We start from the raw sequence: 25,183 nt of genomic DNA, 5'->3' as shown, positions 1-25,183 counted from the left end.
CACTACATACTCCGCGTTCCATTAACGTCATAATTATGAAATTATGAAGTCAAAGACGCAACTGTTAATTTTAATATATTACATTACACGTACATTGTGCGTGTTACACATACAGTCCTGATTTTGATGGTCTCAATTTTTTATTTAGTCAACCGAAAGCGGAATGGTCGGCTCGACTTGGGGTCGTACGACTTTCGAGCACGTCGCCCTGGGAACAAGAACGTAGAATCGTCGGTATGATCAAATCACCGGTGGAGGGCACGACCGTTCTGGTGAAGTTGGATAGACCGGTGACGACCTTTTCGGACTTCGTGAGACCGGTTTGTCTGCCCTCCAGCGAGGATTCACCGAGCAACACATCGCAATGCAACACTCTTGGCTGGGCGAGAAATCGTACGTGCACAATCATGATGTACTACTGACCCTTAATTGCCTTTCAAAATTTAAAGGCCCATTTCTCGAAAGAGTTAAAACATTTTTTTATCATTTTTAGGCGCCATTGAACATCGAAGAATAACTTATTGAAAAATCGACTTGATATTACGTTGTTATTGCAATATATATTTTTTATTGACAATATTTAAATAACAAAATTTCAATATGTGCATTATGTTAACAATGCTTAATAATTTATTTAAAACTCTATTAGACAGTAGAAAATAAATCAAAATGTAAACTATACAGGAAAACTGTAAAATGTCTATTAAACGTCAATTCTTTCCATTTTTACACGAATGATCGAAGAACAAAGTGCAAAAAATACTTGAAACACATAATATCTTTTTCTCTCTCTCTTGACAGGCGATTTATTACAAAGGGTACAACTCAAACATAGTGCAATGGAGAAGTGTGAAAATATCAGCATCCCTTCAGTAAACAGTGTTTGCACCGAGCAAGCATATTCCGCGGACGATTGCAACGTAAGCTAATAGTTTTCAACATAAGTTATTACCTTAATTAAACTGTTTTCTATCAATTTTATCCCTTTATAGGAAGTTTGTTTCGCTGTTTCTCAAGACAAATGTATTTTAAATATAAGGGGAATTAATTAGTGACATAAAGTAATACAATTTTAATAGGAAGAAGAACTCGCCGGCAGTTCGATGCTGTGTCTGCAAGAGGATGGTCGAAGATGGGCGCTGGCGGGTATCGGTAGCTGGAGGATAGCTTGCTCGAAGGACGGCATCGAGAGACCTCGGTTGTACGATAAAATTTCGTCGCATATCGATTGGATCAAAGCTACTATTGGTTGAGAAATCCGTTCGTGAATTAACATTTGATAAACAAATACGCGAATAAGACGTATGCTCGACATATCCACGATGGATCGCGGACGATAAGAAATGACCGTTGTAATATTAAAACATAGGACTGATATCGAAATTGTGATAGAAATTTTCTAAATTGATACGCGCGACGATCGTTAAGTACTGCACGCCGACTCAGTCGCGTCCGTCTTGCACGAATACATGTTGTTATCAATACACCATTTTATCAGGTACGACGTATTCTGTTACTGATCACCGGCACGTGCAATCGTATTTTTGTAAATACCTAATCTTTTCTTTATGTCTAAGGATATAAAAATCCTTCGTTACCGTGGCATAATTTTTTAACTTATTTTTCTCGCCCTACATTTACTTTACCATGCGTATACATAGTTGCTTTGTACGTTATCTCTAGATTCATATCATTATTTTAGTGATTACGATGCATTTACGTTTGTAAGATCGTTTACACATTAAAGTTTCCTAAAATAATAATTTTAAGACTTAAATAGGACGTTTTTTCCTGAACCCCCTCGGTGTCGTATGCGAAGAGATGGACGAAATTCAAGACCTACTCAACTTATTTATCATCAGAACGTTATAGTCTTACGATAACGAATTATATAACGTAAGTTGGCAGCCTCGCGAAAGTACACTTTGCGCAGAAGCATACGAGTAGTAGGTGGGAGATGACAGTGCGAGATGAGAATCGATAAGAACGGAAATAGTAGTAGCATGATCGTCATCGAGGCGAGTCTGTTTCTGTTTCTCGTAGATTCTTCACTGGGAACGTAGCAAGTCGTTTATTCATCTCGTCGATGGTAATGTTTTTCGAACGATTGTTTAATAAGTGAATACATAAGTGAAATTTGAATAAGAAAAATACGCTCGCTGCTCCTCTGCGACAGAAAAATTATATAACATTGAATACCATTCATATCAGGAGCATTGAGTAACAGGTGTTTGTTACTATTTAGTCCAAGAGTGTTAGTACACGTGATGTGGCAACATCGATTAATCCCCGAGATTACAATTCTAACATTAAAGTTCTGAAATTAGTTTGAATTGCGTGTCGAGTTAATTTTTATATGTATTTTATGTATTTTCAAGATTCTTTTTCAATTCTTCAGGATTAATTTTTCTTACTTCTTACTTGGCTTTCTTTACTTCTTACTTCTTACTTTCTTAAATTTTTTTACAAAAAAAGTTGCCATTGTTTGAACAGTTTATCTTGCTCTAATGTTATTAAATACATGAATTATGTGACGGAAATTGTACGTAGAGAGATTTACCCTTCTCAGCTCCGTTATTCGTTAGCAGAAATAAGGAATGAAGAGCTTGTTTTGTCGTGCAAAAAGGTTAAAACACGTTTTTTTATCACACAAGAACAATAATGAAGAATATAATATAGAATAGCCCTGTTCTATCCTGTTTATGTAAGAGTAGGTATATTTCGTAATTAAAATCATCTTGTTAAAATGTTCCGTGGAAATTAATAAATCTTGTTATTATTTATCTAAGCAAACTGCGAATCAAATAATGATGTTACAACTAATATTATGGGCAATGTGAACCGTCACCCGTTCTAAGGTGATGAAAACAATTAACTACAAATTATAAAAATAATATGCATTAAAGCGGATGGTAATGATGGAATGTCGACACACAATTGACCAGCCTTTTTTTACACTTATTCGGACGTAAATCAGTACTTCTCGCATGTACGTTTTCGTTAAGATGTTACGACTCATCTGTTTTTTGGAAAATTATGACTTACCTAAAATTATTTATGTATTTAATATTACATTGCTGAAGAGGGTCACATATGTAGACCGAAACGTTCAATTTGTATCGTATTTCTACCATCCGCTTTAATGCATATTATTTTTATAATTTGTAGTTAATTGTTTTCATCACCTTAGAACGGGCGACGGCTCACATTGCCCATAATATTCGTTGTAACATCGTTATTTGATTCGTTGTTTGATCTGGAGCCTTATCTTACTTCTTAATTGTTTTAAGTAAATTGCTTATCTATTTCAAACAAAATAACTAACAATCTGTTTAAAATGAGATCGTGAGATGCTTATTGTTTGAAAATAGATAACTGCTTATGTATTCAAAGAGTATTGAAATGAGTTTATCTTAAAATGAATCTCGTCCACTAGAAAATTTGTAGAAACACTTTTCATCGTGTACAACGTTTTGCCGAGTCAATTCATACGCACTTTACAAAGGAAATGGCAATAACGACTCACGATTGCGTTGGTCTCGCACGAATCGATCCTGTGGATAATCCAGTCGATCTCTTCAGAATGTGGCGCAACGAAGCGCTGAAATTCCAAACTGGATTGGTAGATGTCTGTTGTCTAGCGACTGTGTCTCCCCCGTAGGTATTGTCTAAAAGTATACCATTCAATAGAGACATATATGTGTACATTTAATCCACTCTGTATCTCAGAAATTTCAAAGTCAGCTCGAGGAATTTAATGTTACGAGAATTCGACGATAACGGTTTTGTCATCATGACAGATGCACGCAGTCAGAAAGTGAAGGACATGGTAAATATTTTAATCTCGAAATATTAATAGATTTCACGGGAAGTAACTTAAAAATGTGTATTCTAAAGAAAGTTCAGTTAAACCACCGTATTATATAAACCGTATTATAAATCGTACGAAGAGGACGTAAATTTGTACGTATTTTCTTTCCGAATTATATCTGTTTAACGTTTCAAATGTAGACTTTAGTGGAAGCTACAAGAAGAGTTGTAAAAATGTGAAAGTAATAATTTCTTGAATTATTTGTAAAGCAAAAACCGCACCCTAAATTAGTCGAAACGCTAAGCGAGAAACATCCAATAATTTTCAAACTTAATTCGCTCTAATGTCTTCGAATACTGAAGATTTTACTTCCTTTACTTTTTCTTTACAGGATTGTAATTCATATACTGCTATGTGCTTTTTGTGGAATTATAAGAACGATGAACAACATCATGTTATGCGACAGGCAAGTAGCTTTGGCGTAATCCACCAACTAAATATTAAATCAAACAACTAACGCGAACGCCTTGTAGGACCAAGCAAGATGTAGGTAGCTCAATAATTTAAATCTTATTATGCGAATTCATATACCGTTTTTCCATCTGTCTTGTGCGCCAGTTTCTTTTCGGACAAAACCGGCGCACAAGACAGATGAAAAAACGGTATATGAATTCTGTAGAATGTTATGTCCGAAAAGAAACTGGCGCACAAGGCGGATGGAAAAGCGGTATATGAATTTGCATAATAAAATTTGAATTATTGGGCTACTTACATCTTGCTCGGACCTACAAGGCGTCCTCGTTCGTTGTTTGACTTTGCCTAGAGGTCTTATTTAGCTCCAATAAATATTAAATGTACTTGTTAAATATTTAATCTTTAACATGTTTCACATTTATTCAGACATTTTATAATTTTTGCTTCTGTAACTAGTGAAAAGCGTGTATAAGGCACAATATCCGTAAATAGAACATGCAGTACGGTGCATTAATTCGGTTCGAGTAATGATCAGGGATGGATAAATTTACATGATTATTTAAACATAGATGCCTTTGATGATACAATCTGAACCGAACTGATGCACCGCACTTGAAATACGTCTAACGTTCCGTTAGAACAGGTAGTGCTTAAAATTCCAAAAAATGATTTAGGCGAGGATAGAGGGATCGATGAAAAAACTGGAAAGACCGGCCTGTCAACTTATATACGAGAGAGAGCCGTTGTACTGTAAAATCCGTGCCCACTTATGCCATCAGGATCAACCGGCTAACTGGGACGAGTTGAACCGTCGGTATAATGAGATATTAGAACAACTGGACGACAAAACGCACGAGGGAGAGGACTTACCAATGCCGGATCACGTGTAGGTTTTTTCAGCTGAATTTTATATAATATATACGTATAACATAAATAAGCATAAAATCTAGATATTTAAGAACAATATATTTGTCACAGGCGAAGTTAAAACAGCGTTTCTTATGTTTTCAGCGTAGCTTATAAATTATCACCCGAGATGATGGAATTTTATTACGCCCGGGACCAATTAATCGCCGATCGAATACATTACAAAAAGAATGAGAGCAAGGATCGCTGGGATTATCAAAGAATAACAGCGTAATTTTGTATTGTGTGTCTGTGTTCCCTCAAATTATTCTATGTGTGGCGGATCTATGTAATTTTTATAATCGCATTTGTAATGTTCCGATTTAATCTTTACTACAATATTTCTAATTGCAATAGAAAAGGTTTTATTAAAAAGCAACAAAAACTTGAAGCTCTTATTTTTATACGTGTAATATTATTGTAAATTATATTACGCGAATTATTACTCATGAGGCTACGTTATTTTTAAAAGTAATGAAAAATATATCGAATAATAGACTGGACGTATCAAATTAACAACGAAGTTTTCCAAGTTAATATATTTATATTACTATTGCCATCTCTTTCGTTTATTTCTAGCGCAGTATATTTTCTAGTACAATACATTTTTCTATTAGGTACTTAACACTTCGAATGTACACACATTCTATTACATTGAAAAGAGAGCAATCTTAAATAATTTCTTACAAACTTTCAACCTGAAATTATAATGTAAAATTAGAATTGGCAAAACTGGAGAGATCGGCTGGAAGTGTTAGCCAGTGAAATTTTCCCGCTAACATAACGGTGCACGAAACGTTCGATACCTGAGCCGCGGGATCCAATAATACGGCGGCAATTCGTGCCACGTGACTCGCGTGACAGCTTCTATGCGGCAAAGCGGGAACGTTGCTCGCCAATTGGTCGTACAACGCGCATTTACGGTGCTCTAACAGCGCGCGTATCGGCATCGTAGGAGAAGCTTGGACGCTGGATGGCCTGAAAGCGTGCTCCCGGCTCACGACGCACGCAGTGTGTCGGCAGCACATACGTGGTGAAGTACGACTTAAAATTCAAAATGTCCAACGACCCGCCCACCGGGTGTAATAACGCGATCGATAGTTACCTCCTTTTGGAAGACGGCAGCGTTTTCTCGGGGAAACGCTTCGGCGCCGATGTGTCCGTTGACGGTGAAATTGGTGAGTTGATACACAAGTGTGGACACGTGTTCCTTTCACGAGTCGGAGTCAAGTGCGTACACGTGCCTTCTGTCTCTCGTGGCGACTTCCTTAAACCGGGGAGCATTGCATACGATGGCATTGTAAGATGGAACACGTTGTCCGCTTTGCATAATAGATACCTGTTGATATTAACATATTGCGAGTGAACATTACTATTATTTTATATAGACCGCACGTAGAAAAGAAACGCAGTATATTTTTGTGTAATTCACCAGAGGCATTCATTCACGATGCAGTATTATTCGTTTTCTCAACCGCTCCTGGGACCATAGAGTTTTCAACTCCGACTTTGTGTTTATAGAGATACGGCGTCATGCTCGCTTGAGGTTAAATATGCGCAAATATCACGTCTCAAGTATGATAACTTTTGAAACGATGTAACGTCTGTCAGTTAATTAATCATTTCAGATGTGTTTCATAGAAGACTGCTATTTCATTACATTGTTCCTTATCAGTGTAAAGTCTGTAGAGAGATGTGATAACAGTGTATTCATTTATAACGTAGGACGTTTCTAAAAGTATATCTACCATTAAATAAATATTGACCTTTAAAGTGTAATATTGGTTCGGTAATTGTACATATATAAGTACAGCGACAATAAAAAAATGTCTTTCCTTTTTCCTTGATTCAATAATTAACGTTTTCATGAAAAATATTTCTTTCAATTTCATTTAACTTGTTTTGTTATGTACTTTTTACAAGTTCAAACCTAATGCAGAACAAATCTGTCCTTCGTGAATAGATAACGGAAATAATTGTTTGTTCGACGCAACTTGCTATAAAATATATTTTATTACAAATTAACGACATTTCTACCACGGGTTTTGGTTCTTTTAGAACTAGAATTGAATTTTGACTGTTCTCTTTCTCAATTAAAAGGAAGAAAGGGAGAGAGAGAGAGAGAGAGAGAGAGAGAGAGAGAGAGAGAGAGAGAGAGAGAGAGAGAGAGTTTATTTAAATAACGAACAATTTACATTGCGATTCACAGAAATAGACAAAGTATTTTATTTAAATGTCAATTAATATTAAATTATATATATGTATATTAAAATATAACTGGAAAATGTAGTTTTCTTATGTTCAGCAAAAGACCCTGAATTTAAGAGACTGAAATAAGAAATATCAATAACTATTTATTGATATTTCTTATTTTAATCTTTGAAATTTCTTTAAATTGCTTTAATATTTTAAAAGTTGGTAGGAAACATTAAGTCCTACATTTGAATATTTTTAATGCGGAAAAAGTTATTGCTATAACTTTAAATATCATTTTTCTAACTTATTTAGAACTCGAAGGGTATTAATGGTTTGTATTCGTAGTTACTTCGAACCGATTAGCGGTGATAAGCCGTATAAAATGATTACGTTGCAACATGTGAATGATAGATAGATATCGTTAGTCAAATCTCGCTAGTCTTAAATTACGTTTGGTGTGTCTTTATCTTAACATAAATTCTAAACAGAAGCGGGGGGAAAAGGGAAAAAGGACGATAGACTTTAAAATAGACATAATATATTTTTCTGTATCAATTGTGTATTATAAATATATTTCCGGTAGATGCAATCTCTTAAATTAGACATAATATGTTTCGCAATTTTAATACATATTATTGTTATTTGTTATTATTATAGTACTTTAATACGTTGTTAATTTCACACAAATTAATACGTGACCTGTAATCGTATATCATGTAAGAGAATACCACAAAATCCTCCGACTTGATACAAACTTGCTGATGCAAAGTTGCATATACAAACATACATAATGAGCGCTCACTTACAAATCTTCACGTCGGATTATATTGCGCGGAAAATTTTCAAGTCACACACATATCACTGCATAGTGACGGTGTAGACAATTAACATGTTGTACAATAGATTTTTCTTTGAAGCAATTGATTTCTAGAAACATCTTAGTTGCCGGCAGCTTTTTGTCAATAAGGTTATACAAACTTTGAAATTTCCTAAGGTTCCCAGACAGCACACCATGTCTAAAAGACAGCTTTAAGACGTCTTTAAGTCTAAAAGGCGTCTTAAAGACGTCTTTATAATGTGTGTGCTGTCTGGGTTATAAAAACTAATTAAAAATTCCTGAGGTTACAAAAACTAATTAAAAATTCAAAGTCCGCGAGATAAGAAAGTTTTTACGAGACTAGAACTAACCCACAGAGCAAAACAAGTTTCAGAAAGCTTTCCGAAAGATAACTTGGAAACTAATATTGAAATGTAAAATTGAAATCATTCAGAAATATTTTGGAAACGTTTCATCAAAATCACATGTCATTGAAAGCTTTCCAAAAGATACCTTGGAAATTAATATTGAAATGTAACATTGAAATCATTCAGAAGTATTTCTGAAACGTTTTATCGAAATCATTTATGATCCTTCTCACTGAAATATTTCAGAAATATTACAAAACATTTCAAAGAAATATTTCGTACGTAATCTCTAAAACATATATTATTGAAAGCTATCCAACATATAACTTGGAAATTAATATTGAAATGTAATATAGAAATTATTCAGAAATATTTCCGACGTATTTCAGAAATATTTCCGAAGCATTTAAGAGATATTTCTGAAGCATTTCAGAAATATTTCAGAAACATTTATGATATCTCATCTACGCGGACATTTCATGTATCTGAAACATGTCTGAAATATTTTTTTGAAAGGTTTCATATTTCATTGACAGCTTTTTGAGAGCTTTCTGAAATATTTCGGTGCTGTGTGGGAACATTCCAATCTTAATAAGTACAATACATTTAGTAAAGCAATAAATATATAATTTTACAATGTTAAGTGTAGATAAAACTAATTTGTTTTAATTATGTAATAACTATATTACTAATACGTGTTATTATATGGGAATTTTTTAATTAATTGTATGAAAATGTTTGGATTTGTATTTTCCTACAAGTCTGTTGTGCAAACTGAAATAATGTGCACTTTGTGTACGTGCAAATATAAATATTATGTGCATATATAAAGATTATTAATTCTAGTCTATTAGTTCTCTAAAGATTATTATTTTACTTGCAGTTTTCCAGACTGGTATGATCGGTTATCCAGAGTCACTCACAGATCCTTCTTATCACGCTCAAATTTTAGTGCTTACATATCCGCTAATAGGAAACTATGGCGTCTTCGGCGACGAAAAGGACGAATACGGTCTACCGTAGTAAGTGGTCGTAATCAGATTTAATTCAACGCCTATTAACAACTTCAGGCAACGACAATATTTATCTTCGTCTATTACTTACATGTGAATCGAACTGATCAAAGCAACATGCACTTTTTCCACGGAACACATAAAGCACGTTTTTATAATATCTTAATCGTAAAGTTTGCAAGAAAAATAATGAGCAAAATAATAAGTAAAAATATAAAATAGGAGAGTAATAAATAAAAAATATATTTATATTTAGTAAAACGTCGATTTATCCTTTCTTAGAAATTCCTTTTAAAAAAAAGCATATATTTAAAAACAATTTTTTAAAAAGAGCATATATTTTTTGAAATTTTTCTAGAAAAAACATTTTTTAATTTTCTGCAAGACTAAATTAAGAAATAATACGTGCGTATAAATATCAAAAGTTTCATTTTGTATTGATGGGCAAAATATTAATTTTAACGCAGCTGGTTCGAGTCCCATCGTATTTGGGCTGCTGGGCTCATAGTTGGAGAAATTTGCGAGAAGCCCAGCCACTGGCGGCAAGATAAGACGTTGTCCGATTGGATGAAACAGCAAAACGTACCTGGGATATGTGAGATTGACACACGTGCATTAACGAAAGTTATTACCGAGAAAGGTACTATTGTAGGTAGGATAGTTCTTGATCAGCCGCCACACGTTATGCCAATAATGCCTCCAATAGAAGATCCTAACAAAAGAAATCTCGTTGCGGAAGTTTCTCAGGTAAAGCAATCATTTCTTTTCACGGGCATTTTATGGCGGTCATCTTGCTCAATGTTCGAATTTTACTCGATTCTTCAACCATTGTACCAATTGCAAATAATATGATTAAGTATGAACAAATGTATTAATTTGCAAATGCACTAGTATTTTCGCACATAAAGTTACTTAATAAAATCTTTCTTATAAAAGTCATACTGTCTCTTAATATAAGAGAGTTTCACATAAGTATAATATTTTTCAGCCGATCCCAAATACATATAACCCGGACGGGCATCCTCGTATATGCGTAATTGACTGTGGCTTAAAATATAATCAACTGAGATGTTTATTAAAACGCGGTGCTCGCGTGGATGTTGTGCCATGGGACTTCGATTTTAAAAGTGCCGAATACGACGGTTTGTTCCTTAGCAACGGCCCTGGCGATCCCAGCATGTGTCAGGTGACAATAGAAAATATACGAGAGGCACTCAGGCAAAAAAGACCTATCTTCGGCATATGTCTTGGGCATCAACTGCTATCCATAGCCGCTGGCTGTGTCACGTACAAAATGCGGTACGTACCATATGTCAACACACTGTTCTCATAAGAATGGACTAGCAAACACTGCTGAAATAATACAAGAAGGACCGTTAGACAACATTTGGTATTACAGATGTTCTAGTCTCGAAGTTTTTTTATTCTATGCACGGAGAGAATTTTAAAACCTTTTACAGCCCGAAAATCCTGTGACCGTCGGACAACATGGCAGTTTGAAGAATTTTATGAGAGTTTTTTAAAAGTTTAGCCAGGGTTGGAAAGTAACGAAGTAACAGTTACTTTTTTTTGTGAACTCTAACTTAACTTCGTTACTTTCTCTCCATCTGTAACTGTAACTTAACTCAGTTATATTAATAGTTGCTTTAGATATTTTTTAATATTCCAAAGTGTTGTGAAGGCTCCTCTCTACATGTGTTTTAAACCTCCGTATATTGCATTAGGCCTTGCATTTGCGCATAAACGTCTTTATCAAAGATTTACAATTCAAATGCTGGTTTGATATTTTTATTGCAAAAAAGTAACTGCAAAGTTTTTGAGTAACTGTAAAGCGTTACTTCTCAAAATTGGTAACTTGTAACTGTAACTAGATACTTTTATAAAGCAACTCTCCCAACCCTGAAGTTTACCATACATTTTACTAATAAACATTCTTTTTCGTAGACATTTTATGATGATTATCTTGCCCAATGAGTAGGGTATATGAGGAGGGAGAGGTCCGGGGCGAGGGGGCTCGGTTGCGGGCGCGGGGATATGGATAAGGGAAGGGAGGGGGAAATTCCCGTCTGAAGGGCCTGATACCATTTTATCTGTTATTTTCCCTGTTTTATCTTTCAACGGCCATCGATTAGTAACAATATAAACTATTGAATGAATTTTGTGACAGCTTTTTGAAGTTTTACCATACATTTTACTAGTAACTACACTTAGTATACATTTTACTAGTAAAATGTATGGTAAAACTTCCAAAAACTCTCATAAAATTCATCGAAATGCCGTATTGTCCTACGATTGCACGATTTTCAGGATAAATTTGAAAAGAAAATTCTCTCCGTGATGCAGTGCAAAGACTTATTGTTACGTCATACACGAATGGTCTTCTTATTATGTAATACCTACAAAATATAAAATAGCTGACTGTGTTACAAGTTACAAGCGATGCCTGTCACTCATTTTGCAGATACGGCAATCGAGGCCATAATCAACCGGCGACGCATCGCGTTACCGGACGTTGCTACATGACCTCGCAAAACCATGGATTTTGCGTCGATGCTGCCCAATTGCCTGTTGATTGGGAGGTGCTGTTTACCAACGCTAATGATAATAGCAACGAAGGCGTGGTCCACTCAATCTTGCCGTACTTTTCCGTTCAGTTTCACCCGGAACATACGGCAGGGCCTGAAGACCTCGAATGCCTTTTCGACGTGTTCCTGCAAAGCGTGAAAGACTACATCAATAAGCGTCCTTGCATTTCTGTAAAGGATAGGCTCACCGAGAGACTTACCTATCGACCTTCGCTTCCAATCGGGACCGAAAAACCGAAGAAGATATTGATTCTGGGTTCGGGAGGGCTCAGCATCGGCCAGGCTGGAGAGTTCGATTATTCGGGCTCGCAAGCGATTAAGGCGCTAAAAGAAGAGTCCATACAAACTCTATTGATAAATCCTAACATCGCCACGGTGCAAACCTCAAAAGGAATGGCTGACAAAGTCTATTTCTTGCCGATTATATCGGAATATGTAGAACAGGTGGGCTTAGTTGCACTTAAGGTCCAAAGAACGAATCTTCTCATACTGATGGCTTATCATTATTAATTGTAATTTGAATAATGTATTAATGTGCCCTCAAACGTTCGTTAACATTAATGCAAAATTTAATGTAAAGACGTACATGTTTCGATGAAGAGATACCACATTTTACCTAATACGTGATGTTAAAAGAAAAATAATATGTATTCAATCTGCTTTAGGTGATACGTTCCGAAAGACCGGACGGCGTATTATTAACATTCGGTGGGCAAACCGCCCTAAATTGTGGCGTTGAACTTGAGAAGAACGGCGTGTTCGCCAAATACAATGTTAAAGTTTTAGGAACGCCAATCGAGTCCATTATAGAAACCGAGGATAGGAAGATCTTCGCGGATCGTATTAGCGAGATAAATGAAAAAGTTGCGCCGAGTGCTGCCGTGTACTCGATCGAGGAGGTATTTATAACAGTGAATTTTATTACAGACTTGCATTTTTTTTAAAATCTTTCAGATCACAATTTTATGGAACTGTGTGTGACAAACACAGGCCACTTTATCGACCTATATCTTGAATACATTTTAAATCGCTTCCGTCCATAATAAAATCTCCCGCTGCTGATAAATAATAAACAATTTCCGAGTCAATTCTTTATAAATTTATAAAATAAGAATCCCATGCCCAACGTATTGCCAACACGCGCATCCAATTCCTTCCTAAAGAGTACCGAGTAATTTTTTACAATTCCAATTTGCATAATTTTTCTTAAACAGGCATTACGAGCTGCTGAAAAACTGGGCTACCCCGTAATGGCGCGCGCTGCGTTCTCGCTCGGTGGCCTCGGATCGGGCTTTGCTAACACGAAAGAGGAGTTGCAAACACTAGCGCAACACGCTCTAGCTCATTCGAGTCAGTTGCTTATCGACAAATCCCTGAAGGGCTGGAAGGAGGTGGAGTACGAGGTTGTTCGCGATGCGTACGACAACTGTATCACGGTGTGCAACATGGAGAACGTCGATCCGCTCGGCATACACACCGGCGAGTCGATCGTCGTCGCGCCAAGCCAGACCCTGTCGAATAAAGAATACAATAAGCTGCGAAGTACTGCCATTAAGGTCATCAGGCACTTCGGCATCGTCGGCGAATGTAACATCCAGTACGCGCTAAATCCGTTCTCCGAAGAATATTACATCATCGAAGTGAATGCTAGACTGTCCAGGAGCTCGGCTCTAGCCAGCAAGGCTACGGGATACCCTCTCGCTTACGTCGCCGCCAAATTGGCTCTTGGAATACGCCTGCCGGATATTTGTAATTCCGTTACCAAACAGACGACGGCTTGTTTCGAGCCGAGTCTTGATTATTGCGTGGTCAAGATTCCGAGGTGGGATCTTGGCAAGTTTCAACGCGTCAGCACAAAGGTATTGAATAATTTCTTGAATTTTTCGTTTTACCCCGGTTCGCTTCACTGAGCCACTGATATATTTATATGAATTTTTTGCTTTAACACAGTTTATATTAAAAAATATGTACGTATTATCTTTTCTCATGATACAGTATAATATCTGAGATATTAAATATTTTTTCAGATCGGTAGTTCCATGAAGAGTGTAGGTGAAGTGATGGCGATCGGTCGTAAATTCGAAGAAGCCTTCCAGAAGGCACTGAGGATGGTCAACGAGAATGTGAATGGCTTCGATCCTTACGTGAAGCCGACAAATGACGAAGAATTGGAGAAGCCAACCGACAAAAGGATGTTCGTTCTCGCCGCCTCGATCAAAGCCGGTTACTCGATCGACCGGTTGTACAAACTGACCAAGATAGATCGCTGGTTCCTCGAGAAGATGAAGAACATCATCGACTACTACGTACTCCTGGAGAACACCGATCATACGAAGCTCACGAGCGACTTGCTGCTAGGCGCAAAGCAGAACGGATTCTCGGACAAACAGATCGCCGCCATAGTGAAGAGCTCCGAATTAGCTGTCAGAATACAGAGACAAGAGCACAAAATTCGACCGATGGTCAAACAAATCGACACGGTGGCCGCTGAGTGGCCGGCCAATACAAACTATCTTTATCTAACGTACAATGGCACCACTCACGACGTGGAGTTCCCCGGAGGATACACAATGGTGATAGGTACAGCGTTAAAAATAATTATGTTAATTAATCGCAACCAAATTTCTTCGATAAGAAAGTACTAGTTTGTTAGTCAGTCGCTGCATCAACTCTGTATCTACGTGACTTTTCTTACAGCTACTTATAGCAGAAAGAGGAAAAAATACGCCCAGTTAATAAAAAAGATTATCACAGTTTTAAGGTGGACACGAACGATGTATTATTAATGTGTCTTTCAGGTTCCGGAGTGTACAGGATCGGCAGCTCAGTGGAGTTCGATTGGTGCGCCGTGAGTTGCCTGCGAGAATTGCGAAATCTTGAACGTAAGACCATCATGGTGAATTACAATCCAGAGACAGTTAGCACAGACTACGATATGAGTGATAGGCTGTACTTCGAGGAGATCTCATTCGAGGTGGTGATGGACATATATGACTGTGAGTGCCCTGAGGGTATAATTCTATCCATGGGTGGGCAACTGCCTAACAATATCGCCATGGATCTGCATAGACAACAGGCACGAATCCTCGGGACCTCCCCGGAATCCGTAGACGGCGCCGAAAATCGTTTCAAATTCTCCCGTATGCTCGACAGCATCGGCATATCACAGCCGAGGTAACCAATTTTCATTCGATGTAGGTGAACGTACACGTGCACTTACTTATCGTGATCATTCTCTCAATTCGTATTTTGTTCTTCTACTTTAGATGGAAGGAACTAACGAACTTGAAGTCCGCGATTGAGTTTTGCGAGGAAGTCGGCTATCCATGCCTCGTGAGGCCTTCGTACGTGCTAAGCGGAGCCGCCATGAATGTCGCTTACTCGAATCAAGATCTCGAGTCTTATTTGAAAAGCGCGAGTGAAGTCAGCAAGGAGCATCCCGTGGTAATATCCAAGTTCATCCTCGAGGCGAAGGAGATCGACGTCGATGCCGTGGCTTACGAGGGGATTATTTTGTGCATGGCCGTATCCGAACACGTGGAAAACGCTGGCGTTCATTCCGGTGATGCGACGTTAGTAACACCGCCGCAGGACATCAACACGCAAACACTGGCAAAGATAAAGAGCATCTCTAAAGCAGTGGCGGCGTCTTTGGGAGTTACTGGACCTTTCAACATGCAGCTAATTGCGAAGGTACACGTCGCAACACGCGTACACATCACTTCTACTGCTTAGATATCAAAATATTAAGTGTACAGACTTTATTATATTTCATGTCTCAAGTGACGATTAATATCATTTTTATGCAGGATAACGAGCTGAAGGTGATTGAGTGTAACGTGAGAGTATCCAGATCTTTCCCTTTCGTTTCCAAAACTTTAGATCACGATTTCGTTGCGATGGCAACTCGTTTAATCATGGGGTTAACAATCGAACCTGTAGACGTTTTAGCTGGCTGTGGAAGAGTTGGAATAAAAGTACCACAATTTTCCTTCTCCCGTCTTAAAGGTAAAAATTTATATATATACAATTGACGGAAATTTATTTAAACTTGTATCGCAACATTAAACGCCACATCCAAGTTTCTTAATTATCTGAATGTTTGTTTATTAACATTTTTGTATGACACTCTCACTTTTTTGTGTAATTAACTTTGCTTTTAAATTTCTCTCTTCTAAATTATTTAAATTCAAGTTTCAAAAAAGTTTTGTCCTTTTATCCTTTTTGTCCTCTTTTTTTGTAGAAAGATTATTAGGTATTATTAGATTAATTAGTTAAAAAAAATCATTGAGATGTAAAAGGTAATGGTACCGATTTAATTGAAGGCGCTGAGGTAACATTGGGCGTCGAGATGGTCTCCACCGGAGAAGTAGCGTGTTTCGGCGAGAATCGTTATGAAGCTTACCTGAAAGGCATGATGAGCACCGGTTTTCATATGCCCGAAAGGGGTATTTTACTCTCTGTGGGAAGTTTTAAGGTAGCCGCATTATAAAAGAACTCTTCTTTACAAAAATCTCCTTGCACACGTTGTACTAAAATTAATTTATTTTGGAAACTGAAAATCTCTAATGTTGATTTTTCAAATTTCATTTGTGACAATGCAAAACTGTTGTTACTAATAGAAAAGCAAGTTGCAAACATAAATTCTTTAAAAAAATTAGATGGTTTATTAATAAAGTGTATATAAAGAATATATTGTATAAAAATGTGATTTTTACAGCATAAAATGGAGTTGCTCGAGTCTATCAGAAATCTGAAGAACATGGGATACAAGTTGTACGCCAGCATGGGCACCGCCGACTTTTACACCGAGCATGGTGTTGAGGTAAGCGAATAAATTTCTCATTAATTGCTTTATGTCGTTTTAGATATGATATTTAATTATCACTCGCATGATCGCGTATATGGAAAGAATGATTTACACGTAATATTTACAAGAATGCTCACAAGAAGAAGGCATTTGTGAGAGATGTGCTTGTACACCGGTTAAATTTTTCGAGTTTTCACAATTTGAATTTATAACATGGTGAAATATGATGCCTGATTTTACAGTATGGATATTTGAGTTGAAGAGATATCGCATTTAATCGTGATAAAATTAAGGATTTAATGAACTGACATAGATACAAAGATAATGAGATTAACGATAACGAAGTAACGAAAGATAGAGCGAAATCGTTAGATTCGTGTATAAAGTTCAAAAAGACAAATATGAGTGTATTGTGAGATATAAAAATTAAACTTTTTCTTTAAATTAGAAATATTTCTTAGTAAAAGATTCTCTTTTTGAAACATGTAATCCAGCAATGCGCTCTACTATGCTAAGTACACGTGCGATGCTTTACAATGACATTGCTATTTTACAAAAATATATTCGCTAGTTGAACCTAACTGCGGCTACTTTTATAAATTACTTTAACTATTACTAATCACTACGTGTATATATGTGTGTGTGTGTGTGTGTGTGTGTGTGTGTGTGTGTGTGTGTGTGTGTTCGCTCTTGCATAACGCGACGATCGAATATCGACAATTCGCAAGCGTGCGATAAGCACGCTCAGTCTTCCTCGATTACTTACTAAATCAACTTTCGATCACTCTCGAAATATAAGAATAAATACCATTTCGATTTTCTTCGAGCGCAATTATTGAATACAAAGATTTGTCTTTATCGCGCTTTCCACAGATCATCTACGTCCTATTTCTAAACGCATGTATATGTCGTTTCGTTTAGATTGTCCGCTAGAGAGACCACTTTCTGTACCGTACCCGAGGCCTCGGTCGAAACCTCTATCGAAGGATCACCCTGATCCTTCGATAGAGGTTTCCTCGAAGCGTAAGGATCTTCGTCCTCGGTCGTAATCGCGCTCGCAGTATCCGCCTGCGCGGCTCCCTCGTTCGTTAATTGTACCGGAGCAGCCGTTTTTGTGACCTTGTTCGTGTGCTCTTCATGACTAGATTGCGGTCGCTCGTTCTTTGGCTTCATGATCTCAGAGAATTGTCGCGTAAAACGATCTTTCATGTTGACGCTGAACACAGGCTCTTGATTCCTCTTAGGCGTTTGCGGTGGTTTGTTCGGCGATCTCGTTGAATTCACCATTGGCCTCATCCTCAGATTATAGATTTTCTTGCGATAAGCCTTCGCGTCGTCCTTGTATCTGGCCATTTCCGATAGGATAATCGACAATCGATCAGCCTGATCAAGATAAACATTTTTCTGATAAGACCGATACTTATGACAGCATTCGGCCATTTTGACGAAATGCGTGATGAAAAAGCCCAACAGAGCGCCCAGCCTTATATCCTCCAATTCGGCACACCGTTCCTGGAAAAGAGAAAGAAGAAACGAGACAGGAATGTGAGTTAGCCGTGACTCTTGATCCACTAATCGCGAGAACCGCGATAAGATTAGATTCGAGAGAATTCGTTTGGGTTCATGGTCTGATCGCGCTTTTTGTCTGGTACCAATCAGTTACGATAGTAATGTATCGAGCTGAATTGCTCGTTATGGATCCGTTGATCGGTAATCTTATCGCTCAAGGAACTCACCGAAATCTCGACGATAGAGTCCGTGGCCTTGCGCGGCATGATCAGCGTCCGGCTCACGGTTGACGTGCTGTAATTTTGCGAATTCTTCTTTCGGTTATTCTGCCAGTATCCAGGGCGATCGGCCTTGTTGTAGATCTCCTCTCGACAATGCTGCGTATTCCTTTTCCGAGACCAGTCCCTGGATCTGCTGTAGATCTCTCTGTGGGACTCGTAGATTTTCGACGACGATAAATGCATGTCTAAGGCTGGATTCATCAAGGCCTCTAACGGTCTCACCGTCAGTAGCTTGAACAGCTTCGTAAAGTCTACTTGCGGGAAGAACTTGTCGCTAAGCTTGATATTTTCCATCGCGTGGAACACATACATGATAGGATTCTCGATTATCCTCTTTAGTTGCTTCTGGCTGTGCAACAGGTAATCGAAAGGCACTTTGTCAAATAGATTTTTATCGCGGAGGAAATAGTCCGGTAGATTGGGTTCGCTCTGTCTGATGCAGCGATAGAGGCTGCTCAGCAACTTGATCAGGCACTCGCCGGTCCGATTGTCGGGCCACTTGGAAGGCCCGTCGTCCTCCTCGATCAACCAGAATAGCTTATTCCTAATGTGAGAGATGGTCAGGCCGTGCGTCGTCTCCTGGACCGATCTTAAAAATGTCTTATAGAGCATCAGCGCGATCAGGTACACTTGCACTTGCGAGTGCGTCATGCAGGTCTCCAGGTATCGTTCCGCAGCTGGGAATATCAGCTGCCACTCAAGTTCCTGGTGTTTATTCTTCTTGACACCTTGACGGTGCCGAGATAATCCATTTGACAAGAGTCTTTTCGGCAGAGAGTTTTCGGGCACCACGTAACAACCTAAGTCCTTCACTTTATTGATGTCATTGTACTCAGGCCAAGTGCTTCTCGGTCTGTCCAGCCATTCCTGCGCGTACTCCGGCCACTGCAGCCGTATCGCCGGCGAGATCTCGTAGGACTCGATACGCCTGGTAGTGTGCGATGCAATCATCTTGTCACAGTGAATAACCGACTCCTCCATACAATTCCGATCGACCTGCTGGAAACCCAGCGGCTTTGCCAATTGGTCTGCGAAGAAGTCGGCGAAGTAGTTCATGAATACTCTACTACTAGTGTAGAAAACATCGAAGTCGTATTGTCTGTCGGCCATCATGAGGCGAAATTGCAAGCTGTTCTGCGGCCTCCTCTTCCGGCGCACCGTGTAGATCTTGTCGTTGTTGTTGATCCTCATCTTCTTAAAACACTGCCTTGGAATCATCCCGTTCAAATCGTAGATCTTCGTCGATGCACCCGCGGCAGTTTCGTCATGAGTCGCGTTACGAATAGCTTGCATGCTAGATGCTTCGTAGCTCCATTCGCTCTCGCTGTCGCAAGCTCCGGATCGGCCGGTAGTTCCGTAGCCGGAACTCGAGCTGCTTTCTGGCGTGCGAATTTTATGTCTCACCGATTTTGCCGTACTGGATCGGGGGGGATAACACTGATAACTCCTTTTCCTAATCTCCTGTTCGTTCTTCGACCACGTTTTCCTGCCGTTACTCATCCTGTCCTCCGTCGAGGACATGTGTTCACAATCAGACTCGGTCTTGATATCATGGTTGGATCGGGTTTCGTACATATTTTTGCACGAGAGAGATATTTGGTCTTCGTAAATTACCTCGTCGTCACATAGATTGGGCAAAGATTTGGCATTAAAAGTTAAAGACGTCTGGGGAGATCCTCTCTTTCTGTTTCGCTGATGCGGAAGCATCATGTTCGAATTACGACTACAATCGCTCTCGCCGTCGCTTTCGTATACCTCGGTGTCATCCGCCGTTGAGGAAGGATCGATGTCTTCTTTGTTGAAGTTTCTCGCGTACGGCATTTCGTCGAGGCGTTGCAACAGCACGTATCCTATCGGCACAATGTGATCTTTAACTAAATGCTACTGAGTTCATTAAGAAAATTTTCTTATACAAAGAATTTCATTTAACGCCATCTCTTTCAGGCCCAGTTTCACCAAACGTCGTTTAACTTTAATCTTGGTTTAATTCACGTTTGTCTCTTTCTAAAGTAACAGTTGGCAAAAGACAAAGAACGAATTAAGCTAAGCTTAAGGTTAAGCGACGTTGATGGAACCGGGCCTCAGTAAAATAAAATTTAACTCTCGTTAAATTCTATAAATTTTATTAAATTTATAGCATTACATTTACAAGTTTATATAATAGCGTGAAAGATAAATCATTGAAACTAATGCGTTTATGTGGGAATAATCTTAATTTAAAACTTTCTTTATATAAATTGGATTGTGGAATGGGGCATTATTTTATGTAATTTGTGTTTAAAATTTTGCGAAAATTTTTAAACAAGATTCTTTATTTCAAAACTATCGATTAATTCAATTTTTGTTAAAAAGTAATCTATTTTAAATTGAACCAAGAACACATTGGGAAAAAGCGAAGACAATCTGAGATACTTTACGAGTTGGAACAAGTTTACTCACCGGGATTTTCACTTGCTTGCACCATCAGGTTATACGTAATCCCATTATTCAGGCTACTGTATTCTGATACATAATGTTGCTCCGTAATTTCTATATTGTTGTGCACAACATAAATGCGAATAGGTTGCAATGGTTCGTTAACAAGAACACCGGTCTGTCTCGTCGAAGTGAATTCGACGTTACATGAGATGTGCTTCTGAAGAACGTCCGGCAAAAGAACGTGCTTTTGAGATGGTAGTCTCTTATTTAATTCGCTTTCGTAGGATGACGCCAGAGTTTCTTTAATTTGAATTATGTCACTGCAAAAGTAGTTTTCCGATAATTAGTTTCGTATAGTTTGTCACATTAACAGTACAGAAAAGTCTTGTATTATGAAATGGAATTCTAATATGAGATAGTAAGTTTTCAATGTCCAAATTCAATCACAAATTTTCCACTGAATAGATTTCACTCCAAGAGCAATAAATGCGTAGTGGAATCAACAGATGATGCCTATTAATTTAGCAGGGACTCCGCTATCTCGTATAAGGAGCCTATCTCATAATAGGGGACTTTCCTCTACATTTAATAACATTTATGTAAAGTACATGCTTTGCTTTTTTTGCACTGCATTCGTTATTATAACTAATTAAAATGTCACCATGTAAAAGAAATGAGAGTATTTAAATATTTGTATAAGTAATGATTAATATTAGAATATATATAAAAAATAATAAAAATAATATTATGACGTATGATTAAACTGCATTCTTATGAATAAATTAGTTTATTGAAATTAATTTTTCTTCAAGATAATATATAACGTTAATTATAAAGTAATAAAACTGTGTTGCAGTATAGATCTTTAATGTGAATGTCAAGATAATCCCTTATTTTGCGGAAGCGCGTATGATTATCGTGCACAGTCATCGAGGGGATTTGCAAATTGAAAAACAAAAATAATATTGAGAAATTGTAACACATTTCCTTCCTGTTGCAATATATGGAATTTGTTATATTAATACATAGGGATTTGCAGATTAGATTAAATTAAGATAATATCAATACATTTTAATCAGTTAAATGTTTCCTCTGTTTCCAATAAATTTCTGGACTGGATATTATCTATAAACAACATGCAATAATACGGTCATCCTCTATAAATAAATCGGCACTGGTTTTGCTGTTAAATTTTTTCTAGTCTGTTCATGGTGCAACAACTAGGAAGTGCAAGTAATTCTTTAACAGTACATTAACTTTACCAACTGGAACATTCTTCATCGAGACAATAAATAGCATATATCAAATACTACACCCCATTTTCTAAAGTCCCTTTACACGTTCGATCACGATTGTGCCGCGAACCATCATTATTCCGCAACGAGTCACAATACAAAAGAAAAACATTGGAACGGGAGTGCTTACTCCTCATAATTCTCGAAGAACTGGATACACATCATGAGATTGTTTAAGATAAAACTGTTAGGATCATTTAGGATTGTCCTCTTCAACAATGTCACATCCTCGTCCATCTGTTTGCTGGCTGCACCTCTTGCGATGGGCCCATTGCTTCCCAAGTGGGTATCTCTTTTGTTTCTCGAGCTTACGATTCCCATTTTTCCTTTTTACCCAATGACATAACAAATTGCACCCACACAAAAGATAGAGAGAGAGGAGGAGAGACGGCCACGTGGAGTATCCCCACGTAGGGCGCGCGTCCTCAGGATCGGTCGCGATGCACTATAGGCTACTTCGGGATTCACTACAGGTCACCGACACACTCCTTCATCCTAGTTTCAAGGTCAGCGAAAACGGGGACGCAGCATTGTGCGTGCGCGCGTTAGGACACGTCGATGACTGGCGAGGCAGTAGTCCTCTCGCGGGGAGTCTGGGTCGATAAATAGCTATCAGGTTATCGATTTTAATCGGCCGCTTACTATTGGGCATCGACAAACAAGCCCGATGTAAAATACTTGTGGAAGATCGCGCTGGCATCGGGTAAGATAAAGCCTCGGGATTCCACCGAGTTCGCCAATGTCCAGCAGTTTCACATCGCTTATCGCGGGGGTGAATCGGCATAGGAACAATGCCACAGCCATTCAAGCAGTATATTTAGAACTTTAGAACAACCTTTATTATTTTTTCCATGTCCTATCAATGTTTCCTCTTTTCCTGACGTTACTTCCTAGATCTGGTTATCATATCTATTAATCCTAGACTAAACAAGTAACTTTTATCAGTAAGGCCGTGTTTTATCTTTTTCAATAATAACATCTAGTTCGTTATCTAACTAGCCTACTAATAACTTACATAAATAAAACATTTTTATTTTGTAGCTAGTAATCAATGACAATTATAATTAATTACGATGGAAAATATTCAGAAAAATGCTAGCAAAAATATGAGCCGGTCATGTACAAGCGGCAAGTTACAGTAGTTGCTGCGAAAAAGGGAAGCTATTGACATAATGATTATGTTACAGTAATATCGATTATTCGATGCAATCTTCCCTCTCCGACGATATGTAATCAGTTTTTATTGTACTATTATACCCAATGTAGCGCGCACATAAAAGATTGCCGAAACCATTGCCGTAATAGCTTCACCCGTTAGATAAGAAGTACTATTATAATAAAATTATTATTGAGGCGCTCGTCACGAGTTATCGTACATAGACCCACGTCAGGTCTATCTTCTTTCGAAACGCAATCGAATTTCGTGGTATCGCACAGGACCACAGTAGTGCACCTGGTAACATTATTTCGTATACCAGTGTTACGTGTGGCATATATCGCGAATAAAAATTGCCCTTGTTATCTAATCTACGCGCGAAATTCCTATCGGTGTAATTTGGTACATTGCAGATTAATTCGGGAGCACGGCTCGCACGACTCCCGGGGAAATCGTCATTGCTCCTCGACGTGTATCTTCGGTTTGCAAACTTGCCCCTAAAAAACGGGCAAGTTTGCTCTTCCGAAAGATGGGCAAGATATCGATCCTAACGATTCAAGGTCTCGTTCTGAATTGCCGATAAACCAAAGTAATCTTCACCGATCGATATCTGTTTCGACGATCGCAGTGCAGTGGTGCGGAAACCAACAAAATTTGAAATTTCCCTACGAAGTACACAAATATCTCCATGATTTGGGATTGTTGATTGATGCGAAAAGTCACGACGACACGAACGTTTAAATAATATTCTATATAGCTCCGAATTAAAAGTATACTGGAAAGTTAATACAGGTTTTTTTTTACATCGTCAAATGTGATGAATAGGATAGTCCAATTATTACATTTTTTAAATCAATTCTTTGATATTTTAATATACAACGTTACATATGTATATATCAAAATGAGAAACTTTCCGAGAGGACCAATCTAAAATTTACATTAAAATTGGCAATAACAGTAAAGTCCCGTTTTGTAAACAATCTTTGGTTCTGTTATATTAAAGTAGACCGCATTTAGGCACCGCTGAAGCATTAAATCGCGTAACGTTAAACGATTGAATATGCAAACAAGACTTTTGTAGTAAATGGCGATTATCAAGATGATAATGTTCATCTTTGGAATGTTATATATCTATTAAACATTTTAAAAATTATTTATGTGTGACATATATATATAACGTACATGTATATGTTTCTTCAATGTACAAAGTGCAATAGTACTTGTATGTAACGTATATAACTCAACGAACAAAGGACAATAATTCTTGAAAAGTCAATGCACGCAAAATTGAATATCTTAAAAGATTTAAGGTAATTATTTAGATTAACACACCCACCTCCAATAACCTTGGGCTTGACATATATTATAGAGGTCACCCTCCTGAGTAACCCTCAGAAGGATTTAGCCGGCGCTCTTTGTTTATTAAAAAGTTATTAAAAAAACAATGTCAACCAATTATATGTAATTTTTAGACACAAATATTAAAAATTTTGAAAAATGTTTTAAACAAAAGTTGTAGATCTCTTTGAAATATACATTTTATG

General features: G+C 37.7%; 4 protein-coding genes across 7 annotated transcripts in view; 3 read left to right on the top strand and 1 right to left on the bottom strand.

Annotated features, from left to right (window-relative positions):
• Positions 1-3,516, top strand: part of LOC105561042 (atrial natriuretic peptide-converting enzyme) — a 33,443-nt gene extending 29,927 nt beyond the window's left edge. For 2 of the 4 annotated variants that reach the window (XM_012010684.1, XM_012010685.1), the window contains exons 11-15: positions 149-393; positions 802-920; positions 1,080-1,498; positions 1,781-1,896; positions 3,437-3,516. In XM_012010684.1, the coding sequence (XP_011866074.1) occupies positions 149-393; positions 802-920; positions 1,080-1,253 (538 nt within the window). In that variant the 3' untranslated portion in view covers positions 1,254-1,498; positions 1,781-1,896; positions 3,437-3,516. Of the gene's footprint in view, positions 1-148; positions 394-801; positions 921-1,079; positions 1,499-1,770; positions 1,897-3,436 lie in introns of all 4 variants that reach the window. The other 2 variants (XM_012010686.1, XM_012010687.1) reach the window with 2 other exon arrangements.
• Positions 1,947-5,576, top strand: LOC105561043 (pyridoxine-5'-phosphate oxidase-like). Its single transcript, XM_012010688.1, has 6 exons — positions 1,947-2,089; positions 3,448-3,657; positions 3,730-3,829; positions 4,203-4,277; positions 4,960-5,171; positions 5,297-5,576. Exons 2-6 carry the CDS (start codon positions 3,509-3,511, stop codon positions 5,424-5,426), a joined length of 666 nt encoding a protein of 221 aa, XP_011866078.1. The 5' UTR covers positions 1,947-2,089; positions 3,448-3,508; the 3' UTR covers positions 5,427-5,576.
• Positions 5,577-5,654: 78 nt separating this feature from the next.
• Positions 5,655-25,183, top strand: part of LOC105561045 (CAD protein) — a 31,588-nt gene continuing 12,059 nt past the window's right edge. Inside the window, exons 1-13 of the mRNA XM_012010690.1 lie at positions 5,655-6,369; positions 9,456-9,594; positions 10,053-10,332; positions 10,574-10,884; positions 12,047-12,614; positions 12,836-13,069; positions 13,385-14,029; positions 14,198-14,750; positions 14,969-15,344; positions 15,437-15,863; positions 15,980-16,178; positions 16,496-16,647; positions 16,891-16,995. Of these exons, the coding sequence (XP_011866080.1) occupies positions 6,249-6,369; positions 9,456-9,594; positions 10,053-10,332; positions 10,574-10,884; positions 12,047-12,614; positions 12,836-13,069; positions 13,385-14,029; positions 14,198-14,750; positions 14,969-15,344; positions 15,437-15,863; positions 15,980-16,178; positions 16,496-16,647; positions 16,891-16,995 (4,110 nt within the window). The 5' untranslated portion in view covers positions 5,655-6,248. The remainder of the gene's footprint in view (positions 6,370-9,455; positions 9,595-10,052; positions 10,333-10,573; positions 10,885-12,046; positions 12,615-12,835; positions 13,070-13,384; positions 14,030-14,197; positions 14,751-14,968; positions 15,345-15,436; positions 15,864-15,979; positions 16,179-16,495; positions 16,648-16,890; positions 16,996-25,183) is intronic.
• On the bottom strand, positions 17,005-23,176 carry LOC105561044. Its single transcript, XM_012010689.1, has 4 exons — positions 22,614-23,176; positions 21,210-21,508; positions 18,717-20,620; positions 17,005-18,492 (listed from the first exon to the last, which is right to left on the bottom strand). The coding sequence occupies exons 1-4, from the start codon at positions 22,802-22,804 to the stop codon at positions 17,872-17,874; spliced, it is 3,015 nt and encodes a 1,004-aa protein (XP_011866079.1). The 5' UTR covers positions 22,805-23,176; the 3' UTR covers positions 17,005-17,871.

The sequence above is a fragment of the Vollenhovia emeryi genome, unplaced genomic scaffold, assembly GCF_000949405.1.
Source record: "Vollenhovia emeryi isolate VEMERY1.0 unplaced genomic scaffold, V.emery_V1.0 DF939213.1, whole genome shotgun sequence".
Lineage (NCBI taxonomy): Eukaryota > Metazoa > Arthropoda > Insecta > Hymenoptera > Formicidae > Vollenhovia > Vollenhovia emeryi.
This window is presented reverse-complemented; position numbering and strand designations above follow the sequence as displayed.

Bases quoted from the DNA above. Each gene is read 5' to 3' on its own strand.
- LOC105561043 (XM_012010688.1), top strand. From the start codon at position 3,509: ATGGCAATAACGACTCACGATTGCGTTGGTCTCGCACGAATCGATCCT. The intron at 3,830-4,202 runs GTAAATATTTTA...TTTTCTTTACAG, and splicing joins GTCAGAAAGTGAAGGACATG to GATTGTAATTCATATACTGC. The intron at 4,278-4,959 runs GCAAGTAGCTTT...AAAATGATTTAG, and splicing joins AACATCATGTTATGCGACAG to GCGAGGATAGAGGGATCGAT.
- LOC105561044 (XM_012010689.1), bottom strand. From the start codon at position 22,804: ATGGGAATCGTAAGCTCGAGAAACAAAAGAGATACCCACTTGGGAAGC. The intron at 21,509-22,613 runs GTAAGCACTCCC...CTACTTTTGCAG, and splicing joins TTCTTCGAGAATTATGAGGA to TGACATAATTCAAATTAAAG. The intron at 18,493-18,716 runs GTGAGTTCCTTG...TCTCTTTTCCAG, and splicing joins ACTCTATCGTCGAGATTTCG to GAACGGTGTGCCGAATTGGA.